The sequence below is a fragment of the Phoxinus phoxinus genome (assembly GCF_949152265.1).
Source record: "Phoxinus phoxinus genome assembly, chromosome: 15".
NCBI lineage: Eukaryota > Metazoa > Chordata > Actinopteri > Cypriniformes > Leuciscidae > Phoxinus > Phoxinus phoxinus.
This window is the reverse complement of record NC_136890.1, coordinates 6,219,713-6,247,688: the sequence shown is the minus strand read 5'-3', so window position 1 is coordinate 6,247,688 and position 27,976 is coordinate 6,219,713. Positions and strand designations below refer to the sequence as shown.

General features: G+C 39.3%; 2 protein-coding genes across 6 annotated transcripts; both read right to left on the bottom strand.

Annotated features, from left to right (window-relative positions):
• Positions 1–4,450: 4,450 nt before the first annotated feature.
• Positions 4,451–17,914, bottom strand: gkap1 (G kinase anchoring protein 1). 2 transcript variants are annotated; one of them, XM_079638172.1, is made up of 12 exons: positions 17,525–17,914; positions 16,539–16,773; positions 16,198–16,356; positions 16,019–16,096; positions 10,254–10,380; positions 10,137–10,165; positions 8,953–9,096; positions 8,743–8,829; positions 7,199–7,262; positions 7,043–7,113; positions 6,880–6,957; positions 4,451–5,231 (listed from the first exon to the last, which is right to left on the bottom strand). In XM_079638172.1, the coding sequence occupies exons 2-12, from the start codon at positions 16,764–16,766 to the stop codon at positions 5,190–5,192; spliced, it is 1,107 nt and encodes a 368-aa protein (XP_079494298.1). In that variant the 5' UTR covers positions 16,767–16,773; positions 17,525–17,914; the 3' UTR covers positions 4,451–5,189. The 2 variants fall into 2 exon arrangements, with proteins under 2 accessions (XP_079494298.1, XP_079494297.1); XM_079638171.1 differs by having other exon boundaries at positions 4,876–5,231; positions 8,929–9,096; positions 17,525–17,657.
• A 131-nt stretch (positions 17,915–18,045) lies between these two features.
• Positions 18,046–26,938, bottom strand: qng1 (Q-nucleotide N-glycosylase 1). Of its 4 annotated transcripts, none has more exons than XM_079638167.1 (6): positions 26,698–26,910; positions 26,417–26,497; positions 24,861–25,203; positions 21,881–22,137; positions 19,181–19,376; positions 18,046–18,964 (listed from the first exon to the last, which is right to left on the bottom strand). In XM_079638167.1, exons 3-6 carry the CDS (start codon positions 25,195–25,197, stop codon positions 18,735–18,737), a joined length of 1,020 nt encoding a protein of 339 aa, XP_079494293.1. In that variant the 5' UTR covers positions 25,198–25,203; positions 26,417–26,497; positions 26,698–26,910; the 3' UTR covers positions 18,046–18,734. The 4 variants fall into 4 exon arrangements, with proteins under 4 accessions (XP_079494293.1, XP_079494292.1, XP_079494295.1 ...); XM_079638169.1 differs by having other exon boundaries at positions 18,636–18,964; positions 26,417–26,460; positions 26,686–26,805; XM_079638168.1 differs by having other exon boundaries at positions 18,637–18,964; positions 26,417–26,494; positions 26,698–26,743.
• Between the last annotated feature and the right edge of the window lie 1,038 nt (positions 26,939–27,976).

The following is a 27,976-nucleotide window of genomic DNA, read 5'->3' as shown; positions in this document are numbered from 1 at the left end:
TTCTCCTCTTTACATCTTCTGATCCGCCATCACTCGCTACCTCACTTCCCAGGTAAATGAAGGAGTTGACGTCCTCTACTGGTTGGTGGTTAACCATCAAGCTGGCCAGCGTCTTTGTATTGGCCTTAAGCACTTAGGTCTTCTGTATCCTTATGTAGAGACCTGTCTCGACTGCCTTCTGTTCTACCTCTCTCAATTTCTCTTGTATTTGTTGGTGGTTTTGGGACAGTAATGCAATATCATCTGCAAAGTCTAGGGGTGCTTTCACACCTGCCTTGTTTAGTTCGGTTGAATCGCACTAGAGTTCGTTTTCCGAATTGGTGCGGTTCGTTTGGGCAGGTGAGAATGCAGCAATCGCACTCGGGTGCGCACCAAAAGCGGACCAAACAAGCGTAACGAGACCTCCTAGGAGAGGTGGTCTCGGTACGCTTTCAAACGAACTCTGGAGCGGTTCGTTTGTGGTGAGAACGTGATCCGACCTCGAACAGACTCAACTGCCAAATAACTGCGCATTTTTGGACTAAACCAGCTGCCGTAGTCAGCCGCGCGGTGCATTATGTCAATGTTTAGCAACATTAATGCACGCGTTGCCTCCTCTTGAAGTGACTCGCTGCGTGCATTGCATAAAACATTATTTTCAAGCCGCATTCTCGCTTCATTCTCAAATGTTATTGTTTGCCGAAAGTGGTGTAGACAAACTAATATAATAAACTATGACCAGGGATACAATCAGCCCACAAAGTCATTTCTCCATAGTAAAAAGTGGCGTGTTGTCTGCCGGATTTTCCTCCTCTTTGTTTACTTCCGTCAGTTCTGTTGGAATTTTCCCGCACGTTAATTCTGACAATCAAAGTGCAGTTATGAAAATACGTTCAAGACCCATCTGGCCAACGAGTGATGTGGATGTTGTCACGTGACTGCATTTTGGTTCGTTTCATAAACTGATTCGGACCAGAGCAATCAGTGTGGTGTGAAAAGGAACCAAAACGCCTGAAAAATGCTACCAAGTATAATTTTTCTCCCTTGGTCCGGACCAAATGAACCGAACTACAGATGTGAAAGCACCCTAGGTCGTCCAGTTGTGTGAACAGGGTCCACTGGATCCAATTGTGCCTGTTGTCTGTGGCTTGCCGCATGATCCAATCAATCACTAAGAGGAATAGTAGTGGGGAAAGTAAGCAGCCTTGCCTTACTCCTGTTGTGATGTGAAAAGCCTCTGTCAGCTGGCCTTCATGTATGATTCTACATTGCATTCCCGAATAGGTGTTCTTGATGATGGTGGTGAACTTCTCTGGTATGCCGTAGTGTCTCATCAGTTGCCAGAGCACTTCCCTATCCAGACTGTCGAATGCTTTCTCGAAGTCCAGAAATACTGTGTAAAGTGGACACTTAAACTCTTGTGACAGCTCAAGGATGATTCGCAGGGTTGCTATTTGGTCAGCACATGATCTACTTTGCCTGAATCCAGTTTGGTTGTCTCTAAGCTCTGCGTCCACTGCTGCCTTGAGGCGTTGCAAGATTATCCAATTTAGGATTTTGCCTGGTACGGATAGAAGCATTATACACCTGTAGTTGTCGCAGAGGCTTAGGTTGCCTTTCTTGGGTATTTTTACCAGATGGCTGACCTTCCTTCCATTCCCCAGGCAGGTCTTCTTCCTTCCAGATCCTACCAAACAGGTCATATAGTATTTGCGAGGATGTTTCTACATCTGCTTTAAGAGCTTCTGCCGGTATCTTATCTAGACCTGGTTTCGTCTTGTTCTTGGAGAGCATGATGGCTTTTCTAATCTCTGCTTTGCTTGGCCGTCTGCAGTCAGCTGACAGGGGGACTTCTGCAGGTTGAATGTTTGCTCCTACTGCCAGAGATGGTTGGTTCAGTAAGTGCGAGAAGTGCTCTACCCACCTCTTCATTTGTTCTTCTTGTGTATTCAATGTCCTTCCTCCCTTATCTTTAAAGGATAATTCCGGTATTTAACACCTTGAGTCTATATTGTAGTTTGTTTCGTATGAACAAGAGTGGTGGACAACATTTTTTTGACAATGGTTCCTTTCTCGAGTTTTTGACTATAAAAGAATTGGCCATGGACCCATTTAACATTGGAGTCAATGGGCATGTCCGAAAATGTAATTAAAACAACCTTTAACATTAGTTTTCAAAACTGTGCAACTCACCGAGTGATTAGTGATGTTAGTTGATGTTCCAGAAACAAAAAGTGTTGCGAAATACAGTTTATGTCGTGTTTTATTAGTCATTTTGTAAAATCCCATTGAATTCTGTTGAAGGACTGAGTGCTCGTTAATATAAATGCGCTACCGGAAACGGAAAGGGGGCTGTTTACATTTGGTCGATGTAGTCTTTTTGCTCGCTTCCGTTTCTCATAAGGCTAGCGAGCAGAGCAACTGTGCTCCGGGAGAGTAAGCGAAATAAACAAACAAAACCTTGAAAATATTGAAAGACGTGACCACTGACCAGTGCAATATGAAGTTGAACTCGACTGTGACCGTGAGTGTCCCGCGAGACATAAACATCGGTTATCGCCATCAAGTGGTCGGGAGTGTGCTAACGCTTCAGATTCAAATATTGAGCAGAAGTTACACGGTTGTGAAGTGTCTGAAAAAATAGTTCCACTATAGCAAAATAAACGGATTGGAATCATATATTGCGACGATATATTGTTTATAATCATCAACGAACACCACTAACCACTCGGTGAGTTTAACAGTTTTGTAAACGAACATTATTGGCTGTTTTAATTACATTTTCGGACATGCCCATTGACTCCAATGTTAAATGGGTCCATGGCCAATTCTATTATAGTCAAAAACTCGAGAGAGGAACCATTGTCAAAAAAATGTTGTCCACCACTCTTGTTCATCCAAAACAAACTACAATATAGACTCAAGGTGTTAAATACCGGAATTATCCTTTAACTAGGTGGTTCCCTTTCAGGTATTTTTTGGTCAGGAGTCGGATGTTGTTGTAGAGAGCTTTGATGTTATTCTGCCTTGCAGCTTCCTCCGCTTGCTGTAAGCTAAATTGGCTACAAAGTTTCCCTTATCTCTCCTAGCACTCTTTTTTACCTCCCTATCTGCTCCGCTATCTGCTTCCCCAGCTGTTTTCTTGGCTGCTCTTGTTTTCCAATTGTTTAATACATCCTTTAGTTTCTTCCTTTCCTCTATTCTGATCAGGGTGTCAGGTGAGAGCCATTCCTGGTGTTTTCTTTTCTTGGGCCCAACTGATGCTTTGCAGGCCCCTGTAAATGCTTCCTTTACTTGCTGCCAGTGGTTTTCTATTGTTCTGGGTCTATTGTTAAGACCAACTTAAGTTTTAAGTTAGCTACCAATAGTCCGTGCCTGCGTCAGCACCTCTCTTCACTCGGACATCTTGAAGGCTTCTCCTGAATCTCTTGGAGATTCAGAAATGATCTATTTGGTTTTCTGTCATCATATCAGGAGATACCCAAGTTACCCGGTGGCATGGTTTGTGGGGGAAGAGTGTTCCGCCAAGGACAAGATTGTTGTTAGCGCAGTGGTTGGCAAAGAGTTCTCCATTCTCATTCGTCACTCCAAGGCCATGCTTTCCCATCACTTGTTCAAAGCCGGTGTTATCGTTGCCAACCTTTGCATTCAAATCCCCCATTAAAATGGTGAGATCCTTCTCTTTTCATTTTCTCCTTGTTTCCTCTAGCTTTTGGTAGAAATCTTCTTTTGCCTCCTAGCACTGGATGATGTTAACTACGATGTGCTTATGTGAGATCTTGAATTTGGCCATGATGATCCTTGGGCTCACTGGTTCCCATCCTAAGAGTGTCTTCTGGGCTTCATTTGATAGCATGATTGCTACCCCACCTGAATGAGCCGCATTATCTCCCGTGTGCCCGGAGTATATGATTGATTCTCCCGATGAGAGCCATGTTTGTCCTGCTTCCTTCCACCTGGCTTCGGCAATTCCAAGTATATGGATGCCATATGCCTTCATTTAATTCGCGATGGTCTGCGCTTTTCCTGTAATATGCATTGAGCGCACATTCCATGTTCCAATCTTTGTGATAGATTTAGGATTAAGAAGTTTCCACCTTGTGGCTTCCTGTCGGCTTTGACCACAAGGCTTCATCCTCCTTCCAGTTGAAGGTCCTCTTCCTCCCAATTCTAAGGTGTGTGATATATTGGTCACGGTTTCTGTAATCAAAGTTTGACCTTTAGGCGGAGGGATTGGCCTACCGGTTGCTTTTCTGTCAGGGTGTGCTCCCTTAGCCTTCTCCCTCCCGGGCCACAAGGCAGTGGTTGAACCATTCTTAGTCTGTTCCCTCTCCCGAGAACAGTTTGCCAAGGGAGACCCTACCAGGAGCACGAAGCTCCAGACAACATAGCTCTCAGGTTCACCGGGACACACAAACCTCTCCACCACGATAAAGTGATGGTTCTAGAAGAGGATTTTGGATCCTATATAAATGTATCCTAAATATTGGCCATTTAGGATACTTTTATATAGGATCCCCGTCAACAGATGCTTACATAATCTTGCTTTTAAACAAATATTCAATAAACAAATATTCAATATATATTTAAACAAATATCAATAAATAATTTCCAAAAGAGTATATACCTTCAATGTACCTTAATAATCCCAAGCACACAAATAAACACAAAATATCTGAATATACTGTATATCAAATTAGATCACATGTACTGTGATTAAATGTGTCAATTTTAATGTCCTCTTAATTTTTATTATGTGATTTTCTTTAAGTATATCCCACTGATCATTATGGATTTATTGAGCTAAGTAAATGGGCTGAAGACATTCACTACACAACAATGCTTAGTGAGAATGGGATAACAGATTGTTTCATGCATAAACAACTAACACGCTATGAAAAATAAGATGAACATCTTTATTCAAAAGAATTCAAGAGAGTATGCCTTTCATTGTTAGTGCACAGAAGTGGATTTATTCTACAGTGTAGAACAGATGAGCGTCCATTGCAGAGAAAATCATCTTCTGCTGTTATCATAAGCTACTGTGGCCAGGCTAACAGAACTATGCAACAATAAGCAGGAATACAAAATGCCTGTATGATGGTGGAAGTTTGGTTAAGAGTGTATGTGGTGTTTTGAACAGATATTAAAAGAAATTAGTAGCTTGACAAAGGAGGTGGAACATTCAAGCTGTCCTTTAACATGCATCTTCATACATCCCCTTCCGATGCTTTTTTACCCTTCCGGTTCCCCTGTAAAAATAAGAAAATACATTTTCATAAATTTTAAATGAAAATATTGGTGATGTTAAAGTGTGGATGTCAGGTTACATTTTTTTTAAAGATATATTAAATAAGGTTTAGATGTCTGAGTGAAAATGTAATTATCATTAAAATTATTACTGTGACTGCCTTACAATAAGCTTTATAGCCATTTCTGTCAAGATCATATTTTTAAAACACAGCTGAGCTGTGACGTCAGAAGAGGGAGACGTGCCAACAAATTTATATTCAAGTATGGAGAGTTTTGAGTCTGAGGAGATCCAAAATCCCCCTCAAACATACGATGGCCCACAGCCATACAATTTTGAGCCTCCCAGGCGTGAGACATGAGGAGTCAAACAGAAATTGAAATAATTTCGATCTGGTGTGAAGAGAACCAGTGGAGTTGGTCAGGTGTCTGGTAAGTATAGGCATAACTTAGAGGTGGAACGGTACATGTATTCGTATTGAACCGAAACGGTACGGGCATCACGGTTTGGTGCATGAATATACACAGAGAATACACGGTATAAAAATAAATAAATATCGTGTGCAAATTAATTAATGCGGAACTACTGTTAAATACGCGGGTTATTTAGGGACACCAAATCTGTAGCTCCGCCTTAGCTCTGAAGCTCCGTGGCTATAATGAACAGGCTGCGATGTTAAGATTGCAATGCTGGAATATGTTGGTGTGTGTGTGTGTGTGTGAGTGAGAGGAGAGAGAGAGAAAGAGAGAGGGGAGCGGGCGCGATCGACTGCTTCTACTACAGTAGCATACACAGTCTCACTCGGGTTTTAAATCCCATTTTATAACTCATGAGATCTCCAACCGCGCAGTCCTTCTCAGTGAAATGGGCGCTGCAAATGACCGAAGTCTTGGATACCGAAGCAGCACTGAAGTCAGCGCGTTTGGTCCGAACAAAGTTGACCCAGTCATGGAACACAGACCTGCTTTTTGGGAAAAAGTGGACTCTGACCGGTTTTAACAGTGTTTTTGCACCCAGCACAAACACAGTAATTCACCATCGTGAAAATGCGCCTGCGTATACCAACTACCTAAATTAAATAACTAAATAAATGTCCTAATCACTAATTCTCTCGCTCTATCACTCGTACAATTATCAACACAGCTCAGCGACCTGGGGAGACGTCTCCCTTTTATGACGTCAAGCGATTCGTTTGGGGGGAGGAGCAGTTTTAAGTTACTTTTTCATCTTATATTCTGCCTTTAGGTATCGAAAAACATACAAAACAATACATCAACTTGTCAAACTTGTATTTCCCCTAACTATTTTGTGTTAATCATAATTACAAATTTAACCTGACATACACACTTTTTTTTTCTTTTTTCTCAAAACAATGTGATGCTTGCTGATATTGACGACATTTTGCCACAAGGGCAAGAATATGCGAAACAGGAATCTGTGTGTGCAGCTGAGCACCGCATTGAGTTCTCTTTTGTCTCTTCTTGCACTTAACTGTATAAATTGGCAAGAACCTGTGCAAAAAAAAACTTGCAAATGATAAACTTTCACTCTATTATGGTTAAACTGCGTGCCAAACCACGCGGCCTGGTCCTTACGGATCACGGATCAACTAGAATGTGACAATCATTGCCGGTTTGGACGCATCATACCTGATGTTTCGGTTGGTCTGACTGTAAGCCCTTCACTTTTGACCTCTCTTGCTCCAGAGCTGTGTGTAACTGCGTCACCTAAAAAGGAGGAAAACTAATTTTGGTACGCACAAAACATCACAACACTAAGATTAAGGCGCACACTACAGGGTCCAGCACGCACCTGCGAGGACAACTCCTCTTTAATGTTCATGAGCTCCTCCACCTGCAGCAGAATTTCAGCTTTGTCCTTCACTGGATATAAAGAAACTTGCATAAATAACAAGAATACATGCTTGATGTCAATCTGTCAGAAGTGTGTTTACTGTTCTGCACTCACTCTCTCCCTGTTGAAGCATTTTAAGCAGCTGACCGTTTCTGGCCTTCACTTCCTTGTATCTTTCCTAAAAAAAAAAGACAGCAATTAATCATTAAACAGAAAGATACACTTAATCACACTGAAAACGTCAGTTGTTAATTTAGCATTAGTCAAAAAGACAAGCCACAAACACATGTCACAGACAGCAGAACAGTTATTTACTAACGTAATATTCCAAAACGTCTTATGTTGATTATTGCCCTTGATAATATAATGGTAATTATTACTGCCGACTAATATAATTCACATTAAAATAAAATGTATGTGTGTGGCAAATGCAGGCCATATTATTTATGTTAATCACTTCAACATGAGTTCTGCACTCTCAAAAAACTGTTATAATCAATAAAACAATTGATTGATCAATTTTCTATTATGAAAAGATCTCCAGAATAGAATATTTTCTAACCTTTTAAAATATAGCAGTGACGTATTTTGTCAAATACTTATATTTAATCAAAATCAATTACAATTATACGTCACTTTAGGCTGTAAACATTGAAGATTAAATCACTATCAACAAAAGCTAAACTTATCATGAGGTTATAGAAGTGGCTGTTCATAATAAACCCACATAAGTGAGCAGAGAAATTTGACACGTCAGACACCATCCATATTGAAATGAAATGAAAGCATGCAAACGATTGGTGCGCAAACGGTAGCTCAGGTAGGTCCAAAAAAAAAAAAAAAACACACGAGGAGAAAAAGTTAGTATAACACTATCGGCTATCACAGACATTCGCATTCGGAAACTATGAGATTTCTCAAATGACACTTATGTGCCGAAAAACAACAGGTCATTTGCTCCGGAATATTTACTGAGGTTGTGTGAGAAAAACACAGACATGGCAGATTCGGAAAGGATTAAAAACACAAAGAATGCATGTAAAATACTAATGTCTCTTGCGTCCTCCATGAAACGAGTCCCGTCTGAATAGGGCTCTCAAATGACTTGTTTAAAAACAGATTAATTCAGAAAGAAACAGCACTTGAGCTGATATTCAGGAACAACAGCACCCTTATCTTGAACTTTGGGGCCTTTCCCCCCCCAAGCCCGTTAACTTCCGACGACCCTGGTCTACACCACACTGAATCTCTTATTTACATCATATCCTCACTCTGTTGGTTACAATGAATCTCATTTGTGAATGTAAAACTCAGACAGGGAGCGCGTGCTCAACGAAAAACAGATTTCTTCTGGGCCTGTGACGAATTTAAACATCTCGGATTACCCAGAGCGCTCCTGCTCTCAACAGACGTGTGTGGTTGGTTATAATGCTCAATTGTAGATGGAAACTGTAACTGACACGTTGCATGATTAATCAATGGTATGGTAATTGTACATGTAATGACACAGCTAAAAGAAAAAGTAGATTTTCTAAAAAACATCAAGATTTAAACCATTGGTGCCTATATAAATGTTATTAAAATTGTGTTTTAAATGTTCTTTAAAACATTTAAAAACTCTAAGACCCAAATATGCCAATGAGGATAAAACTTCTTACCTCCCATTGTGAAATTGTCTTTTTCAACTTTCCAATTTCCAGGTCTTTCTTTTCCAGGTCATATTTTAACTGCTCAGTTCTCACATCCTGAGAGTTTAGAGAAAGCAAAGAACAACAACAGTTTTGGTGTTATACTGAGCTACACTCCACAGTTTTCAGGTAGTTTTTCTCTATCTGGCTGAGTACCGGTATATTGGCAGAAGGTCTGACCTGCTCCTGCTCTGAGGAGGTGTTGACCTCATGACCGGCACTGTTGCTGTACTGCTCTCTGCGTTTGTCACGCTGGACGATCTTGCTCACATCATCCTCCAGCCGGTTAAAAAACTTCTCATCGCGCAGGGCAGGATTCACAGGCTTAAAAAAAAACAGGAAGAAGTTAGTATTCACTAATATCATATAACACACTGTATGATCATTTATCATAAGTGGAAATCATGAAGAGTTTTCAAACCAAGCACCCCCAAATAAGCCAAATAAAAGTTTATTTTACTTGAATTAACATTTATGATTTTAGTTTAGTTAAATATTAAATGACAAAAGCACATAAAATAAAACTACAATTTCAATAAACTGAAAATATACCAATAAAAGCTCATTAAAAAATATCAATAAATACTACAATTAGATAAAACTAATTAAAAAGCATTAAGTGTGATATTACGAAGATTTTATCTTTGAAGATATTTATTTTATTTTATTTATATTTTTAAAACAGGAAAAGATTAAGGACAATCGGGTATATATTTTATACTGGCTCAGTATAAAACTGATTTTCAGCAGGTTCCTGCTCTGCAGAACATAAAAACCACATACACAACAAAGCTCACACACTAGACAGCTAAAGACAACAACAGACACACAAAACCAATTACGAAGATAAGTCCATCTCCTTGCTTTATATTACGAAGACAACATTTTTCCAAAACTAAGCTATTTTAAATAATTCTAAGTAATAAATGTCTTCATTGTACTTAAGTCAAAGAAAGTGAATTCCTAATTAGAATATTATCTGCAGAACCTTTATTTTGTATTAAATTGACACTATCTTTTTCTACTCTGAGTAATATAAGATTTATAAACTGTTTATATAAATTTATAAACTTCTTTACTCATGACCAGTTTTTGTTAATGCATTAAATATATTGAATTCATATCTTATCATATTTTCTGTGGAGACCCCTAGTGGCCCTCTGGTTGTCCCGGACTCTCGTTTAAAAAAAAACTCCTGATCTAAATTACACCAAGAATTAAGTGATTATTTGAAAACGGTGTTTGCTTCAAATATATAAAACTTTAGATTCAGGGTATCAGTTCCACCGTGCTTCAGATAATGCTGTCAGAACCGGAGTGACCCACTCTCCCCTAAGCTTGTATGGGACGTCGGAGACACTCACCTCTTTGTCCGGCTTCTTACTCGGCTGATCTGCAATAGAGACAGTGAGTTAGTCGCTCTCACACAGCAGTGTAGTAACAGTGATTGGTGTCTCTCGATACGAATGTGGCGTTCTCACCCTCATGCTGGAAGTCTTTGAGAGATACGGTGACTCGTTTGTCCTTGCCCTGCTGATTCTTCTTCCTGTCCTTCTTTCCTCCTCCCGCCTTTGTCTTCGGTGACGCAGTCTCTGCCTTTTCAGGATCCTTGAGAAATTATAAAATTAAACATTAAGAATCTTGCAAAAGATGAAAATGATCCAATAAGTAGTGCAATAGTTACCATTAATAGTTTCATGATCAATTGCAATTATATTATACAGGGTATTATTGACCATTTAACTTCTAATATAGCACTGTAACCACAAGAGGGAGTAGTTACACTTGTCACTGCATTTTAAAGAGCTAGAAATGAACCTCCATAAGAATGAACATGTAGGAGACAAATAATAATCAGAAAAAAACTAAAAATGTGTTTTATGAGTATCATATTTGAAACATCAGTCTTGTATGGCTCATATAATCTAGGAGAATACAAAGCTCACACTCTGAATAACACTTTTTTACTCTCAGTTGCTGATATTTTTATAAAAAAGAGTAAAGTTAAATTCTGATACCTTGTAATGTAAATCATTGAAATCTGTCTAACATTATATCAGACTAGAGTACAGGTGAAACTCAAAACATTTGAATATTGTATATTTCGTATATATTCAACTTAAAAGATGAAACTAATATATTATATAGACTCATTACATGCAAAGTGAGATATGTCAAGCCTTTATTTGTTATAATTTTGATGATTATGGCTTACAGCTTTTTTTAAATTATTTTTAAATTATTCTATTAAAAATAGTTTCCCCTGTATATAATTATCAGCTGTCACTATATCTCACAATAATATGTCTTCGTAAGATATTATTAAAATGCTTAGTTTTATGATCAAAGTTCTGTAGTTGTTATTTTAGAGGGCAAAGCATTTAATGTAATGCAATATAACTATGATTGAGAGATGAACAAATATGCTCCTCAAAAGCCTGTTGTATCAAATTTGATATTCACATTTTAACATGATTTTTCAAAAAAAAATATGACATGATAATCAAGTAAACCTAAGTAAATATTTTAAGATTTCACATAGAAATATCACAAGCTAAAGGGGGACGTGTTTACAATTATATTAAACAACTTTTTGAAGCAGTAGTTCATATGGGTCAAAATTCAAAAACAACAAAACAAAAAAAAAATGTTTTATATACTAATTATTATGGTAAATATGGAAATATACAGTGATTATATGCAGGTGTGGCTCATGTATATAGGAAGCCAGAGCAAAGCCCTGTTCTGAACCTGAAAACAGAACTATACAATAAACTTTCAATAATGTAATTTGTTAATCATAAATGCATTAAAAAATGAAACAGTTTTGAGTTGGCCCTGAGTCATGGAAATTACATAAAGGAACTTTATACACAGTGCACGCCACTGTAAAGACCGTAGGTTTTTCCTCATTTTCATCCACCTATCCTGACTAAGTTCTAAACACCTGTCAAATAAAACACACAGCCTCAAACAGAGAAGAGGTGCATTTTCAGTTCTTCAGATCCCAATAAGTGCCACCCACTGCCTTGAATTCATACATTTGGAAAAGTCAAGACCCACCCGTGGCAAGCGGGACAGGGCTGAGAGCCGCGAGAACGGTGTGAGGCCGTCTCACACCGGTCTCGAGCTCGAGTGACGACAGTGAAGAACGTTGTGTTTTGTTTGTGCGACAGTCATACCTCCAGTCTTTGTGCTAAGCTAGGCTAGCGGTGGGTGCGTCAGACGGAGTTACGGCACGCACGGAGATGAAAAGGTTATGTACGGACTTATCTAACTCTGGGGGATACGGTGAATAAGACAGTCCCACCTTCTCCTTCCCTGAACACTAACCTCGAAGATATTTGCTTTTAAAGAAAAGGACTACAAAAAACGGCTGGTAGGAACTACACGACATTCCTCCCGGGTTAGTGACATCAGCAACCCTAAAATGTACATAAGCCCCGCCCCCTGAACACACAGTCCATGTTGAGAAGAGGAAGAGTTGTTGTATAAGAGTACATTTGTGAGTCAGCTCAAACTTTAGCATCCATCTTTTCACATGCAATAGAAAGTCACTCTGTGTGCATCTCACAACAGTTTCTATACGAGCGATTTATAGATTACCATGACAGAATATGCTAATTGAAGATAGTTAACATAAATTCATCAACTAACCATTCAGAGACGTCCTGTTGCTTCTACATGTTGTCACTTCTTGAGTTTCTCCATCATTGTCTGACTCCGTTTTAACATTAAAGGCAGAACAGTTTCTGTCATTTTAGTGTGTGTGCGTGAGGTAATCGCAGCTGCTAACACACACGAGCTCTTGAAACCACGCCCTCTGCAGCAGCTCATTTGCATTTAAAGGGCCAGGCACAAAACGGTGCGTTTTCTCAAACCCTCAAAAAGTGACAACTTTAACATGCTATATAAAAATATCTGTGGGGTATTTTGTGCTAAAACTTCACACACACACACTCTGGGACATCAGAGATTTATTTTACATCTTGTGAAAAGGGCATTTTACCAGCCCTTTAATGAAATACAATTGTTTAGTTGAACTCAGACTCGTATTTGACTGGGATTCGACTAAAGGTAGGAATACACTTCACGACTTTTGCTCAGTTTTCCCCGCCGATTTGAGATCTGGGTGAGTCAGCAGTAAATGTCAAATGTCTGCGTTAGTCTGCAGATTCTGTGCGTTCGGAGTTGACAGAATTCACAGAAAATCACGTAGTGTATGATGGGTACATATTCAGATTTTTTAGCTTCAGACTTTGATTCCTTTGATTGGGTAAAGACAAAAAAAAAGAAGGAAAAACATACCATACAAATCACGATCAGTATCGTGTTGAGATCAGCACTTCTCAAAGTCCAGACTCCGAATCCGGACCCGGAGAGAATTAAATCCGGACCCGCCTCCATTTCATATTTCAAGAGCACTAATTGTGTAAGGGATTAAAAGTGTGGATTTCCTACTTTGATAAACGCTTGTTAAAATTATTTGTTTCTGGGGTTTTTTTATGTCTTTTTGGAGATTGTCCGAAATGAAAGCGAAGGCGAGATATTAAAAGTTTTCCCCCGAGATATTGTTGTCATGACATCCAGTGAGTGTATGAAGTTTTAGGAAAAAAAAAAAAAGTTGACGAAGAAAATAGAGTTTTTAAATATGATTGTGGTGGACAGAGATCCAGCACAAAGCCGTTCTGTTTGATTTGTAACGAGACAGTGAGTTGTGAAGAGAAATGTCAAACGCCACTATGGGGCTGTTTACTGTGTTTTCTGTGATCGGATCTATCCAATCGTGAAAAGACTGGCCCTCCGAAACGCATCCGAGACGGATTTAAATCCTATTGCTCAAACCACATCAGGAGGAGGTCTGGGCCGTTTTCCAGATGAAACTGGACAAATGTAAATGCATCTGGTTGTTGAAACCACATTTACTCCTCACAAAAATGCTAAAAAATAAATGTGTGAGCGTGTTATATGCTATATGTCATGTTATAGCCAGACACTACTGCAACTCGCCGCAGCTGAGCATATCTATTCATCAAGCCAACGTGCAAACTATCGCAAATCAAAGTGAAAGTAAGTCGCAGACGGTTAACACACAATCATCTTCATTAAAAGTAGAGCACCGAAATGATCTTACCAGGGCGCTCTTATTGCGGTCTTTGATTTTGAAAGAAAACAAAAAACAAAATGCTGCGGCTTAAAGGAACACTCCGACTTTTTGGGACTTTAGCCTATTCAACTTATCCCCCAGAGTTAGATAAATCCATACATACCTTTTTCATCTCCGTGTGTGCTATAAGTCTGTTTGACGCACCCACCGCTAGCCTAGCTTAGCACAAAGACTGGATGTAAATGGTTGCAGCTAGCATACTAATCCAAATAAGTGACAAAATAACGCAAACATTTTCCTATTTACACGTTGTGATTTGTATAGTCACAGAGTGTACAAAAAACAAAGTCAAATGAGACAGACATATTTTAACGGTATAAATACTGGGAACTATATTCTCTGAAGGCGAAGCACTGCTACTTGGGCGGAGTGATAACCGCAGCACCTGAGACGCGCCGTGGTGAGGAGCAGAGAGTTCGTTCAGAGCGCGTCTCAGGTGCGCTGCGGTTATCACTCCGCCCTATATTCAGAGAATATAGTTCCCAGTATTTATACGGTTAAAATATGTCTGTGTCTTATGTGACTTTGTTTTTTGTACACTCTGTGACTATATAAATCACAACATGTAAATGGGAAAATGTTTGCCTTATTTTGTCACTTTTTTGGATTAGTATGCTAGCTGCAACCATTTACATCCAGTCTTTGTGCTAAGCTAGGCTAGCGGTGGGTGCGTCAAACAGACTTATAGCACGCACGGAGATGAAAAAGGTATGTATGGATTTATCTAACTCTGGGGGATAAGTTGAATAGCCTAAAGTCCCAAAAAGTCGGAGTGTTCCTTTAAACTAAGTGTTTTGCCACTTTTGCACTTGTTATTAATGTATTTGTAAATGCAAAAGGCACTTTATTTAAAAAAAAATTGTGTTGGTTTGTTATGCATGTTTATTAAAAACAAGTTTTGTAATAACCAATTATTTCCGGACCTTTGACATTGATGAAAATTTAGACTTGGACCTTTGAATGTAGACTCTGAGAAGCCCTGTACTAGCTGGAGCCGCAAGCTCACGCATGAAATAAATGTGTTCACAGAAAATGCAGAATCTGCCGATTGTTTAGTAATTGTTTGCAGCAGTTTCAGTATTCACACAGTGGGGTTAGCTCACTTCACTCCCAGGTCGAAAAATACGGAAATCCTTTTTTTAAAAAACAGAAAAATAACTGAAGAATGCGTCACGTGTTTCTGTTTAGTGTATTGTAGTGTATGATCCTCAGTCCTGTATTGTATGATGCCCAGCTTTTCTTTCTAAGCATTTACAAAATCGTATGAAGCCTGCCATTTAAAAATCGTGTAGTGTATTCCAGCCTTAAAGGAACACGGCGACTTTTTGGGACTTTATCTTATTCACCGTATCCCCCAGAGTTAGATAAGTCCATACATAACCTTTTCATCTGCGTGCATGCCGTAACTCTGTCTGACGCACCCACCGCTAGCCTAGCTTAGCACAAAGACTGGAGGTAAACGGCTCCAGCTAGCATACTGCTCCCAATAAGTGACAAAATAACGCCAACATTTTCCTATTTACATTTTGTGATTTTTATAGTCACAGCGTGTACAAATAAGGTCACATGAGACACAGCCATCTTCTAACCGTATACATACTGGGAACTATATTCTCAGAAGGGAAGCACTACTACTTCTGCGGAGTGATTTGCTCGCAGCGCCTGAGAAGCCCCGCGGTGAGGAGACGAGAGTTTGCTCAGTGCGTTACGCTAATCACTCTGTTCAAAATAGTTCCCAGTATACTGTTAGAAGATGGCTGTGTCTCATGTGACCTTGTTATTTGTACACGCTGTGACTATACAAATCACAACATGTAAATAATCCCTTATTGGGAGCAGTATGCTAGCAGGAGCCGTTTACCTCCAGTCTTTGTGCTAAGCTAGGCTAGCGGTGGGTGCGTCAGACGGAGTTACGGCACGCACGGAGATGAAAAGGTTATGTACGGACTTATCTAACTCTGGGGGATACGGTGAATAAGATAAAGTCCCAAAAAGTCAGCGTGTTCCTTTAAGGTGGACTTATTAGTTTTATCTTGATGGTTGCATGACATGTCATTTTTAGAGTCATTATAAATGTACCTTTTTATGTTCCTCAAATTCCAATTTACTCAGCATCAAGGCCTTCTCCAGATCCGCCTCATACAGGTCACTGGTCAGCTGTGACGAACACAAACATGAACATGTTTGCATAAAGCAAAGAGAGAAATGGGCTGTAGGAAAGTCAAATTCTGTTTGTTTTTTGTGTGAGAAAGGTGTACCTGTTCATCTCTCTGTTTCCAATCCTGCCAGTTCTCCTGGGGCTTGGAGCCACGCTGGACGGCTGCCGGGCTGATCAGATCATTCGCTAAATCCTGCAGCGTGAGGGAGGGAGGTGCCGTACACTTCTGAGGGATCTTCTTAAAAGCAAGACTCCTGAGCTACAGCGTGTGACGACAAAGACTCTTTGTAAGTAGACATTTTGCTGAAGGTGAAAAACATACCCACAACACCACCCTCTTCACATAAAGGGATGTTATAAATGTCAACACTGACTCATCATCATTGTTTTCAGAAACAAACATGGGGGCCAACAGACAGACAGACAGACAGACAGACAGACCTCATTGGCTTCACTCTGCTGCTGTTCCTTCTTTCGTCTTCTCTTCTCTTTCTTTTTGTCTGTATTTTGGTTGGTCTTCCCGGTGGGAGATTTCCCCGAGCGAGGCTTCCCGGCTCCACGACCTGCCTTTGGCTTTCCTGCATCCGAATCTGTGTCCGAATCCGAGTCGACCTGCAGCAGAGCGAAGCGTGACGCCGTGGTGGGCACTGAGATCACTGTTGATGCCATCCTGAACCTGCCAACGGGACAACCAACACATGATGCCTGTATATTAGTGTGAGACAGTTCAGTGCAGTGCTGCTGGTCTCTGGGACCAAGACAGAGAAACATTTACATATCATTACATGTTCTTATTTGTACAGTAACACTGTTAATTTTAAGCTGAAGTTGTGTTATAATATTTTCTTCTATTATTTTGATGTCTTTGTCATTATTATGTAATATATCCCAAGCTTTTGCAATACTGTATTATCTAAAATTATGCCAATAAAGCAATTTTGAATTTGAAATATCATTAATAGCATTCAAGAATCAGTGCAATGCACACACTGAGGATAACTCTTTAAGCACAACATATGAACCTGTTAATATAATACACTCAAATACACAAAACCATCTTTAATCTGTATTGCTCATTGAAAAACATAAATCTGTTTGCTGCAGAGTTAGCACTTATCAATTAGAAGGCGTATTAAGTCGATTCGTGAATATAGCGCTCGATATTCATTCGTTGTTATATATATTTTAGTATATTTAAAATGAACTGCCTAGACAGACGGCCGAATTGGTTATTACATCATTTAACACCTAAAATGTCGCTAGCTTAGACTTTTTTTTTTTTAGCTCGCCAGTGCTGAACACAAGTAACAAACCAGCCCCTCATTTCCCCTGAACATGTTTCATCCAGTCTAACATGTCTTGTGTAACTTAAACCTGCTGGACTTTTGAGAGGAGGCGTCGTTAAAATGAACTAAACAAACTTTCACCTGGTTAAGAGGACTGTCGGTATCTTCGGCTTCGTGCTGTAAACTGCAAACACAGAGGAGTGTATGGCGGCCTGAACGGACACAAAAGCTTCAATGCTACCATTGAGTGGAAAATGTTAATAACCGTTGATATAGTAGTACTGACTCCAGAGGGCGCTCTGCGGCTCAGCGAGCACAAACATCAGGATTGTTTGTGTCACTGACGACATTTGTATCCTAAAACTTATTTAATCATATGAATGTATATGCCTGACACACAGTAGTACCTGCCGCAGCAATCTATAGAATTATTTAATAAATGTTTTATCCTATAATCACAAATTACTGTGAGAAAAAGTCTATCCTAATCAACGATGAGAAAAGCCATGAATATCACGTGACAACGCCTACTGATAATTCAGCAGCGGTCTCGAAAATTAATAATTAAGCCTGCATTAATAATGACAGTGTAACTTTCCAAATTAAATCACACAACAAGAAGTCAAAACCCCAAAACAGATTCCAGACCCAGAAACACCGTCCACAGCCAAAAATCGTATTTATGTTTTAATGAAATACTAGGCCTATTAATCTGTGCAGATTTCACCCCATCTTTTTTATTTTTATTAATGTGCCCTCATAATCTTTGATAAACATAACTTCCCCTCCGCAGCAACATCTTTTACATCTCTTTCTTTACTGACGCAAGGGCGGGACAACCTGCCTCTCACATGAGATCTATTTCACTCTACTTGATTATTGCTGTAATCAATTTGCAACCTCAAGCCCCAGCCAAGAATATGGAGAAATGCCAAAAAACTGTCATAGGACAGATACGGCAGTGGCTTACGCTTATTGTGGCACTGATTGGTCCGATTAAATGAACATGTTCCTCACAAACTTTTGTTAAGAACTCCATTACAAGATATAAGTAATGGAACATCTTTTGAGTGAGTTGTTGAATTATTAAATCAATAGATTCTTTCAAAAACAGTTATTAATTCAGGAATAAAGCGACGTTATGTATTGCTCTGAGGTTTTCAACATGTTTGTTGGAAATGTAGTATTGACTGTTGATATAGGCATAGGCTAATGACTGTTTCCCCTCTGTTCTCTTGTTAACAAAAGGATTTATTTATACCAAATGTAAATCACCTCATTTTCATAACTTTATTTAAAGGTATAAACAGAGTGATACAAAAAAGAACGTGGGAAAAAAATGATGATGCTGTCAATAGTAGATGCAGCGAGTGTGATGTATTGGAATATGTGCCATTTCTTTGTGGTGTTTTTTAGCATATGGCCACAGGTAAAAATCAATAAGAGCAGAGTTGATGTGACAGCTCTTCCCATCTCTCTCCTCCACAAGCTTCCACAGATGGTGCCGGATTCTCTCCACACACCAGATGGAGCAACCCCTGATCTCCACCTCTCGCCTCTCACCGGAGCTCAACAATTCACCTGTGAAACAACTAATCATCACTACAACAACACCGCCAAGAGTATCTGTCTATCATGAAAGCTGCCTAAGCAAAACCTAAAGTTATTTTTGTGAAATTCACTCATAATCACACACATGTTGGAGTCTTTCAAACAGAACAAAGTTTTTTTTTACAATTTAACAAAAAAATCTCCAGACTAAATAAATGGGACAACTTGAATAAAGGCACAACAAACCGTTTTTCAGTGTCTTCATTAGCGCATCAGAGTAGCGTAAAGCCCCGAGGTACACGAGGCCTTGTGGTACCCTGTAGTCAGCGAACATGGTCAGGTGGTCAAGGTTCGGGATGTTCCCCTCCCCTCGCGCCTCCATGATGCCCCACACGTCCGCCACAAGGATTTGAGCCCTCTTGTAAAACGAGATTCTCTTACCCTAGAATATCAACAAAATATTACGTCACGACGTGGTACACCTTGTGAAAAAGTACACTTTAGAATACTTTTTAAAAAGAGTGCTTATTTACAGAAATAGTATTCTTTATTATAGTTCCCCTTTTATGCTTCTTTTCAGATATTACCTTTAATAAAGCGCGTTATAGCTGTCTGTGAATGTAAAATGTCTGCAAAGTTTCAAAAATCAAAGTGGACGACAAATAAAGTTATTTTCTTTTAAAAGAAAGAATCGATTCTGAACTGCCGAAACGAGTCGTCAGTAATTCAATTCTTACTTCCTGTGGGTTTGTAACATTTGCATAATGTCAGCCTATGGTCTTTATTGGCTGCCCACAAACTATTAATCTACTTTGACCCGGCATCAAACACTGTAGTTGCGGCTGAGGCCTGGAAACGTTTGCTTGTGTTGTGGACATGTTGAGAAGATGCTGTTTGCTGCACTTCAAGAGGATGAGGGCCCTCGCTGGAATTGATACGGTAAAGCCAACGCCATCGTTACTGTTCGTTTCAGTGTATCAAGCGCTGAGGAAGATCTAGAGCTGAAATTCAGATATGGTAATGGACGTTTCGTTTCCGACATGTGCTGTAACTTGTAAGCGATGGACCAATCACAACAGACTGGGCCATCTGACCAATCAGAGTAGAGCAGCTCTCGAAAGGGAGGGGTTAGAGAGACTGAATCTTCGAACAAACCGTTTTCAGAAATGAGGCTATGTGCAATGTATATTGTGAGAAAATTTAAGTGTTGTTTGATCTTGGGTGCATGTAATGTAAACCTATTACATAGGCACCTTAAAAATAAAATGAGGAGCCTTTTTTAAAAGGGACACTTAAAAAAAATATACTTAAGTAAAAAGACTAAATGTAATATTTCCAGACTCTTAATTTGATATTATTTGCAATTTATTGAAAATGTATTGTAGTTTACATTTATATTAAATGCAATTACCGGTAGTTGAACTTAAGAGTGCTTTTTTGAAGTACTTTATGTAATTTCATAACCACTTCTATTGTTTTTGAAATATGGATGATGCCAAATGTACTGACAATCATTTGAGTAAACTAAATGTAAAGTAATTTCTATTTAAACTGTATTTTCATACATATTTGAAATTATACATTTAGAATGATAAAGTTGTAATTTAGAAAATAAAAAAAGTGCTTTTTCTATAGTTAGTAAACGCATAAGTGTACATATTTAAAGAGGACTTTTTAACTTTATTATGTAATGTTTCTGTTTGAGCATGAAAAAGGTGTGCAAATTTAGAAAGCACGAAGTCACTTATGGCGCTTTTCCATTACCAGTACCAGCTCGGCTCGCGTTTTGCTCCGTTTTCCATTGCAGATAGTACCTCCACAATAGTCCCTGGTCGTCATAGCGACGCGACACACACCCGCTACCCACACACACAGGACAATGGAGGAAATCGAGTGTATGCTGTTTTACATAATATTAGTAATGGGTATATCACGCAATCTCTGGCAAAACTACTTAAAAATGCCAGGGTTATTCAGGATACTCCGTCTGGCGCGTGCAATGATGACGCAGTGAATAGTGACGATTCTCTCTGAGCAATCAGCAGTCTGCCGTGTGTCACGTCACATTTTAGTATCGCCTCAGCTCGCCTCGGCTCGCTTAGAACCTCGCTGAAGGTGATACTAAAAAAAGTACCTGGAAGCAAATAAACCAAACAAAGGCGAGTCGAGGCGAGGCGAGCCAAGGCGAGCTGGTACTGTGCAATGGAAAAGCGCCATTAGTTATTCTCTATATCAGTGTCACTGTTTCTGAACTCCTTGAAACGCCTCCATTGTAGTCTTGTAGTAGTTTTTTCCGGGAACGAACACCTCATAATATTCCTCATTTAAATAATTCCCGTCCAAGGCATAAGCAAAAAAGGGGTGAGGCGTGATTGGAGGAGGAGCTTTATAGAGACAGGAATTAAACAGGGGTATGTTTCCTAAAGCCAACTATGGTCGCAAGGTCTGTCATTACCAATAGAGTTCAATGGAAATTGCGATCATAGTTGGATAGCGATGCTTTCGGGAAACGCACTCCAGAGCGTTACAGACTGACTTGGAAGAGAGGAGCTGCAACAATGTCAAATATGTGAAAAATACGTTTTTGAACATTCAAGCATGAAAACCTATTCTTAGTAGACCGCAAAAAAAAAAAATCAAGACTTTGAAAAGGGGTCTTCTTTAAAGCACAACTAAAGATTATGAAAAGTGTACTTTAAGTACACTTAAGTGGCCTTTTATTTCATTCAAATTATATTCGAAAGGACAGTTTTTCTTAAATACACTTTTAAGATTTGAAGTACACTACACTACAAGTGCACATTCAATGCACTTATTTCTCACAAGGCATCTAACATGCAAGTGACAGCTAAGCAAGTTTAACAAAAGGTCTTCCAAAGCCATGCTTTAAATGGCTAAACTGAAATTGTACTATTGCTTTCAAATGTTTGATGTGAATATTTTTACCTCATACGTGGCTTCATCTCTGTATGACGGTATATTCTGAACAATATACTTCACCATCCTCTCTGCATCATTCTCACAGTGACTCATGAACTTCCGGAAGGATCCACCATTCTCCATGAGCACTCGTCCGGCCTCTGTTAGCGCCTGGTGGCGCTCTTTCAGCATGGGCATGCTAGTAGCGCTGTCTGAATGCAGGACTCTCGCCAGCTGGGCCTCACTGATCTGAGAGAAGTAGGCAGGGCTCGTAATGGGCACTCCTAAATAAAGACATCACATACACATATCATAGAGTTGAACTTTCACAGTCCATAAAAAGTATTCTTATAAAATGAAAAGGATGTAAATTCAGAGATACACTATATTGCCAAAAGTTTTGGGACATCTGCCTGTACATGCACATAACCTTTAATGACATCCCATTCTTTAATCAGTAGGGTTTGGTGTGGAGTTGGCCCACCCGTTGGAGCTATAACAGCTTCAACTCTTCTGAGAAGGCTTTCCACAAGGTTTAGGAGTGTGTTTATGGGAATTTCTGACCATTCTTCTAGATGTGCATTGGTGAGGTCAGGCACTGGTGTTGAACGAGAAGGCCTGGCTCACAGTCTCCGCTCTAATTCATCCTAAAGGTGTTCAATCGGGTTGAGGTCAGGACTCTGCGCAGGCCAGTCAAGTTCCTCCACACCAAACTCATCCATGTCTTTATGGACCTTGCTTTGTGCACTGGTAAAGCCCAACCCCTGAAAAACAACCCCACACCATTATCCCCCCTCCACCAAACTTTACACTTTGCACAATGCAGTCAGGCAAGTACCGATCTCCTGGCAACCGCCAAATCCTGACTCGTCCATCGGATTGCCAGACAGAGAAGGCCAACCACTGCATCCCACGCTTTGCATTGCACTTGGTGATGTTAGGCTTGCATGCAGCTGCTCGGACATGGAAACCCATTCCATGAAGCTCTACGCACTGTTCTTGAGCTAATCTGAAGGCCACACACAGTTTGGAGGTCTGTAGCTATTGACCCTGCAGAAAGTTGGCGACTTCTGCGCACTCATGATTCAATCAGCATGCGCTGAACCCGCTCTGTGATTTTACGTGGCCAACAGGGGCGGACTGGCCATCTGTGTGATCTGGAGAATCACAGAACGGCCGGTACTCCAGGACGGCCGGCGGGCCAGCCCACCACCCGCCACGCACGCAGTCATCAACTGGTTTTTTTCGGTTAACGCGGCCGCGGGTAAAAAACGGAAAGAAAAGGGCGGGGCTGAGAAGGCGAGACACATTTTTTTTTGCGGAATTTAGATACTGAAACCGCTAAATGTCGCAAACTAACTGAAATATTTAGCAGCACAGCCAGCAGCAGTAAATATTAGCAGCAGTGAAGAAGTGAGCCAGACAGCTGTGCAGCAACATGCCACCAGTGATGATGAGGGACAGAGAGGTGAGCTGTTCCACAGGTAGATCCAGGGCAAGTAAGTGTGGAACATGAGAATATAAAGAGAGTTACTTGCTAGGGATGATGTTAGGAAGTTATATTCAGGTTGCTACATTTTAATGATTACAGACAGTAGGCTAGTTAAAACAGCAAAACTTCAACATTTTAGCTGTAAAATACCACATGCAGTAGCTAATATTAAGAAATATGTTATGCTTTTACTTTTAAAAATGTTGGTAACGTTACAATGCTTACAAACTTTGAAGATTTTGAATACAGAAGTTACATTTGTAATGGTGTATTTTCATTTAGATGTGGTATTATTATTTGTGCAGTAAGATTAATTAGTGCATAAATTAATTAAGATTATTAAGTAATAAATTCATTTTAAGACAGCATGGAATAGATAATATAATATGCTGTTATAACAGCATATTATCTAATCTATTCCATGCTATCTTGGAATAAAACCTGTTTTTTTTGTGTGTTTTTTTATCCATTCCATCATTTGTTTATTCAGGTTGAACTTAGACTAAGAGCAGAGAAAGACACCCACTCCAGCTCAACTTTAAATTACTTTAAGCACCCCAAGTCAGAGAGTCACAGCCTAGAGTTTTTTTACACAGGACTGCAGTGTGTTGAGACCTCCATTTATATGTAGTATTCGAGCCACAATTAAAGTCTTGTGACACTCATGCCAGGTGTTATTGTTGTTGTTGACGAGTTTCCGCACGCCGATTGCTTTGGGCCGGGCCTAGTCAAAGTCCAGGGCTGTTTTTTAGTCCCAGTCCGTCCCTGGTGGCCAACACTTCATGGCTGAGTTGCTGTCATTCCTAATTGCTTCCACTTTGTTATAATACCACTAACAGTTGATTGTGGAACATTTAGTAGTGAGGAAATTTCACGAATGGACTTATTGCACAAGTGGCAACCTATCGACCGCTTGAATTCACTGAGCTCCAACGTTTATACGTGGACGGCTATTTTCATAAACGGAAATTTCACCCCTCTCCGTTTTCAAAAATAACATCGTGCACACCTGTCAGTTTTCAGAAAAGTGTTCGTTTACACGATCCCGTGTATATGCCGTCAAGAGCATGCCAAACCTGTAGGTGGCAGTGTAACGAGAAGCTCAAGCCCACGTTAGCCAATCAGAATCCCGAAAATAGTCACATGCTGTGACGTCAGCTGCCTAAAACTCAGTTTTTCTCAGTTTACATGCAAATGTGCAAACAAAGTTTTCCAAAATCTCCACTCTGGCCGGAGTTTTTAGAAAGAATCGTTTTCAGAGGCGAATCCTCCGTTTGCGTGTAAACGAAGGGGACAGACGAATGGGAATTGTCTCAGTTTTTCAAAATAACCATTTTACGTGTAAACGGGGCCTGAGAGCGACCCATTCTTTCACAAATGTTTATAGAGCCGTCTGTATGCATAGGTGCTTGATTTTATACAACTGTGGCCACGGAAGTGATTGGAACACCTGAATTCAATGATTTGGAGGGGTGTCCCAGTACATTTGGCAATATAGTGTACATATTCAGTCACCTTCATCCATAGCCCTGGTCACAGCAGCACAGAGAGACATGTACCCTCGATAGGTGTTTCCCCTACACGTGACCTCACACTGTTCCTCCTCCTTCTCGGGCCAGAAGGAGAAGTTCATGGTGTCTGTCACAAACACCCAGTTGATGGCATCATCTGAGTCTGGTGAAGGCGCGAGCGGATTCATCTTCTTCCAGCCGCTGGCTGTGAATTCTTCGCTTTCACGGAGCTCATAAATCATCTGCGCCACACGTTTAACACCATCTTCATCCACGAGCACATCTCGACTCCGCTCGGCCACAAACTGACCAGACTCTCGAGGGGACAGTGGCTCCTCCATTGTTTTCTGTTTTGGGAAGAAACAGTTTGAGACTCTGGCTATGTTCACAACTGACTACTTAAAGCTGAACTGAATTGTGCTGTACTTCTGCAGAGCTGCTTTATAGCCGATTCGACATTGTTTCATATCATAATTAACGAATTTTGCAACATCGACATTGCTATTGAACTTAATTGAATCAACTTTGAACCGACTCAAACTGAATAACAACAACACATTGTCTTCTTTAGAGCTGCTTATAGCCAGCGATGGATGGATTACTTCTAGATTACAAATTGTAATCCGTTACTGATTCCAAATTACATGACAACATGTTTTGTTATTTGTAATCCATTACATTTGATATTAAAATACAAGGAGAAAGAAAATACATTCCAGTCTTTGTCATCAACAATATGAAGTGCACTAAACATTACATTATGTCAGGGTTTCCCAGACTGGGGTTCGTGATGGAACTGCAGGTTTGTGAATTTAATGAAAATCTAATTAGTAATTACATTTTTAAATTAAAAAAGTAACTGTAGTCTGATTACAAGTATTTAAAAAATGTATATAATCTAATTACAAGTACTTAATTTTTGGAATCTGATTAAGTCATTCAAATTACATGTATTCAGTTAGTTACTACCTGCACTGCTTATAGCTAGCCTAAATCAAACTCATTTCATAATTGATTAACTTTACACAGTTATGGAACTGAACCGAATCAACACTGAACACTGAATAATGACTCTTTTTTTTAGACTGTTTGCAGCAATCATAATTTTCCTGTTTATCCCTGTAAACCTGAAACTATTTGAAACAATCTGTATTGTATATAAATAAAGGTGACTTGACTTTTGTCAAGTAGGAAAAAAATATTATGAGGGTGAGTAAATTATGACAAAATTTTCATATTTGGGTGAACATGTTTCATTGATTTTGAAGGCACAAATTGTCAATGCATTTTTTCCTTTAATCCACAGGTCATCTGAATAGTCCATGCATGCAGGAAAGTTATACTACCGGTACTGCAGAAATTGTGTAGTAACGTTATATGCTATTCCATTTGTGTGTTATTCAAGAATTAAATCATAAGCAATTGAATGATTCCTTTAAATGTTGTAGATGAAAATCCTTATTTTATGACCATTTTCCAACTATTGTAATATTTATCATAATTCAATTTTTTTTTAGAAAATTGCATTTTGTGTCATGTGCATCATTAAATTGTACTTACTGAAAAGCCCGTGTCCAAAAATCGTCGGCACTCAAATTAAAGTTCTTTTAAATCGTGTAATTACTTGAATTTTCAGACCTGCTGGAATAACGTACAGTAGAGAGAGAAGGAGGGTCTGTGTGAGAATGTATCTTGGTACAAAGTGCATGCTGTTTATTTACTGACTTTTCTCCTCGCAAGTAAACCTATTGCACATAGTAACAATTTAAATTTCGAAATAAACCCGCTCTAGCTTTTAATTTCCGTGTTGGCCAAGCTAACGTCGTTACTTCTTTACTTACCTCTTGTTTTAAGGCTGAAACTCGTGTCTTCACGTGCTATCGTTCCTACTTCCCAGTTCCCACTTCTGAAGTCGTGATTACGAGCTCATCGCATTCAGATTTTGACTTGAGAGGGCGTTCATTTCCTTTACATTTTTTTTTTTTTTTTTAGGAAACTACGATACGATAGTTCCGATAGCACGTGAAGGCAGCAACATCATGCGGATTCTGTCTGGCCGTTCTGGCTTCAAGCTGATTATAGATGCGCAAAAATGCGCAACACATCATTTCGGGTTGTTGGAATGTTGCTATCACATTGCAAACCGGGTCATTTAACCTAATCAAGTTACATTTAGTTGTCCATGTATACAGCGTATTTTTGTACAATGTGTAAAATGACTGTTTGTTCCTTACTGTTAGTGTGAAGCGTCCTTGATCTTGGGAAATATGCTATATAAATTATACATGTATAATAATTATTACAAAATTATATAACATGCTATTATGGACCATAGTGGTGGCCCCAAGTATTTTGACACATAAGATACAATTAAAAATGTCTTTGCAATTTTATTTTTTAAATGAGGCCTATGTTGTTCAAAATTAAGACAAAAAGTATTGTACACTTTCTGACTGTCAGACTCTATGGAACATGTTTTAATGATAATATAATGACATGACCTACACTACACAATAAAGAATGACTTCAAGATAAATCGGTCAAACATATTTGAAAACGTTGCTCAGAATAGCAACTAAAAAAGCTCTAGTATCATTCGATTGCAGAGACTACTTGGTTTTATATTTTGCATCTAATGACAAGACAATTCACATCGTGTTTTAAGCAACTAATTAAATGACCAAATACTGCAATATATGCACGCTATAATGAAAACACAACTGTGTAAAACAATATCTAAACTTCTTTATCACAAACAAGGTGTAAAACCATCAAGATTACTGTCGACCAAAGTGCAAAAGTGTCTGAGGAAACAATTTAACTTCACATTTTGCAATGCTTGCATTAATGTGTCAAGAAAATGGAGGAACACAGGACAAATTTTTGTAAAAAATGCAGTGCAATGGGTTTAAATATTGTTTTTGAGTTCTATAGCTTTCTATAACTACATACTAGGCTTAAATATGGTAATATATATTGTAAAATAAATATAATATATTAAAATAAAAGTACATGCCAGTAGTCTGTAAATCAGTCTCATTTGGATTTCTGAAAATCCACACACGTTGGCATTTTATTTTTTAAACGTCTGTCCAGGCACAATTTAAATTTTATAGAAAG

Bases quoted from the DNA above. Each gene is read 5' to 3' on its own strand.
- gkap1 (XM_079638171.1), bottom strand. From the start codon at position 16,766: ATGGCATCAACAGTGATCTCAGTGCCCACCACGGCGTCACGCTTCGCT. The intron at 16,097-16,197 runs GTACACCTTTCT...TGTTCGTCACAG, and splicing joins GGAAACAGAGAGATGAACAG to CTGACCAGTGACCTGTATGA. The intron at 7,114-7,198 runs GTGAGTGCAGAA...CTTTATATCCAG, and splicing joins AATGCTTCAACAGGGAGAGA to TGAAGGACAAAGCTGAAATT.
- qng1 (XM_079638166.1), bottom strand. From the start codon at position 25,197: ATGGAGGAGCCACTGTCCCCTCGAGAGTCTGGTCAGTTTGTGGCCGAG. The intron at 22,138-24,860 runs GTGACTGAATAT...GTCTTTATTTAG, and splicing joins GACCAGGGCTATGGATGAAG to GAGTGCCCATTACGAGCCCT. The intron at 18,965-19,180 runs GTTTGTTGTGCC...GTTGTTTCACAG, and splicing joins AATGAAGACACTGAAAAACG to GTGAATTGTTGAGCTCCGGT.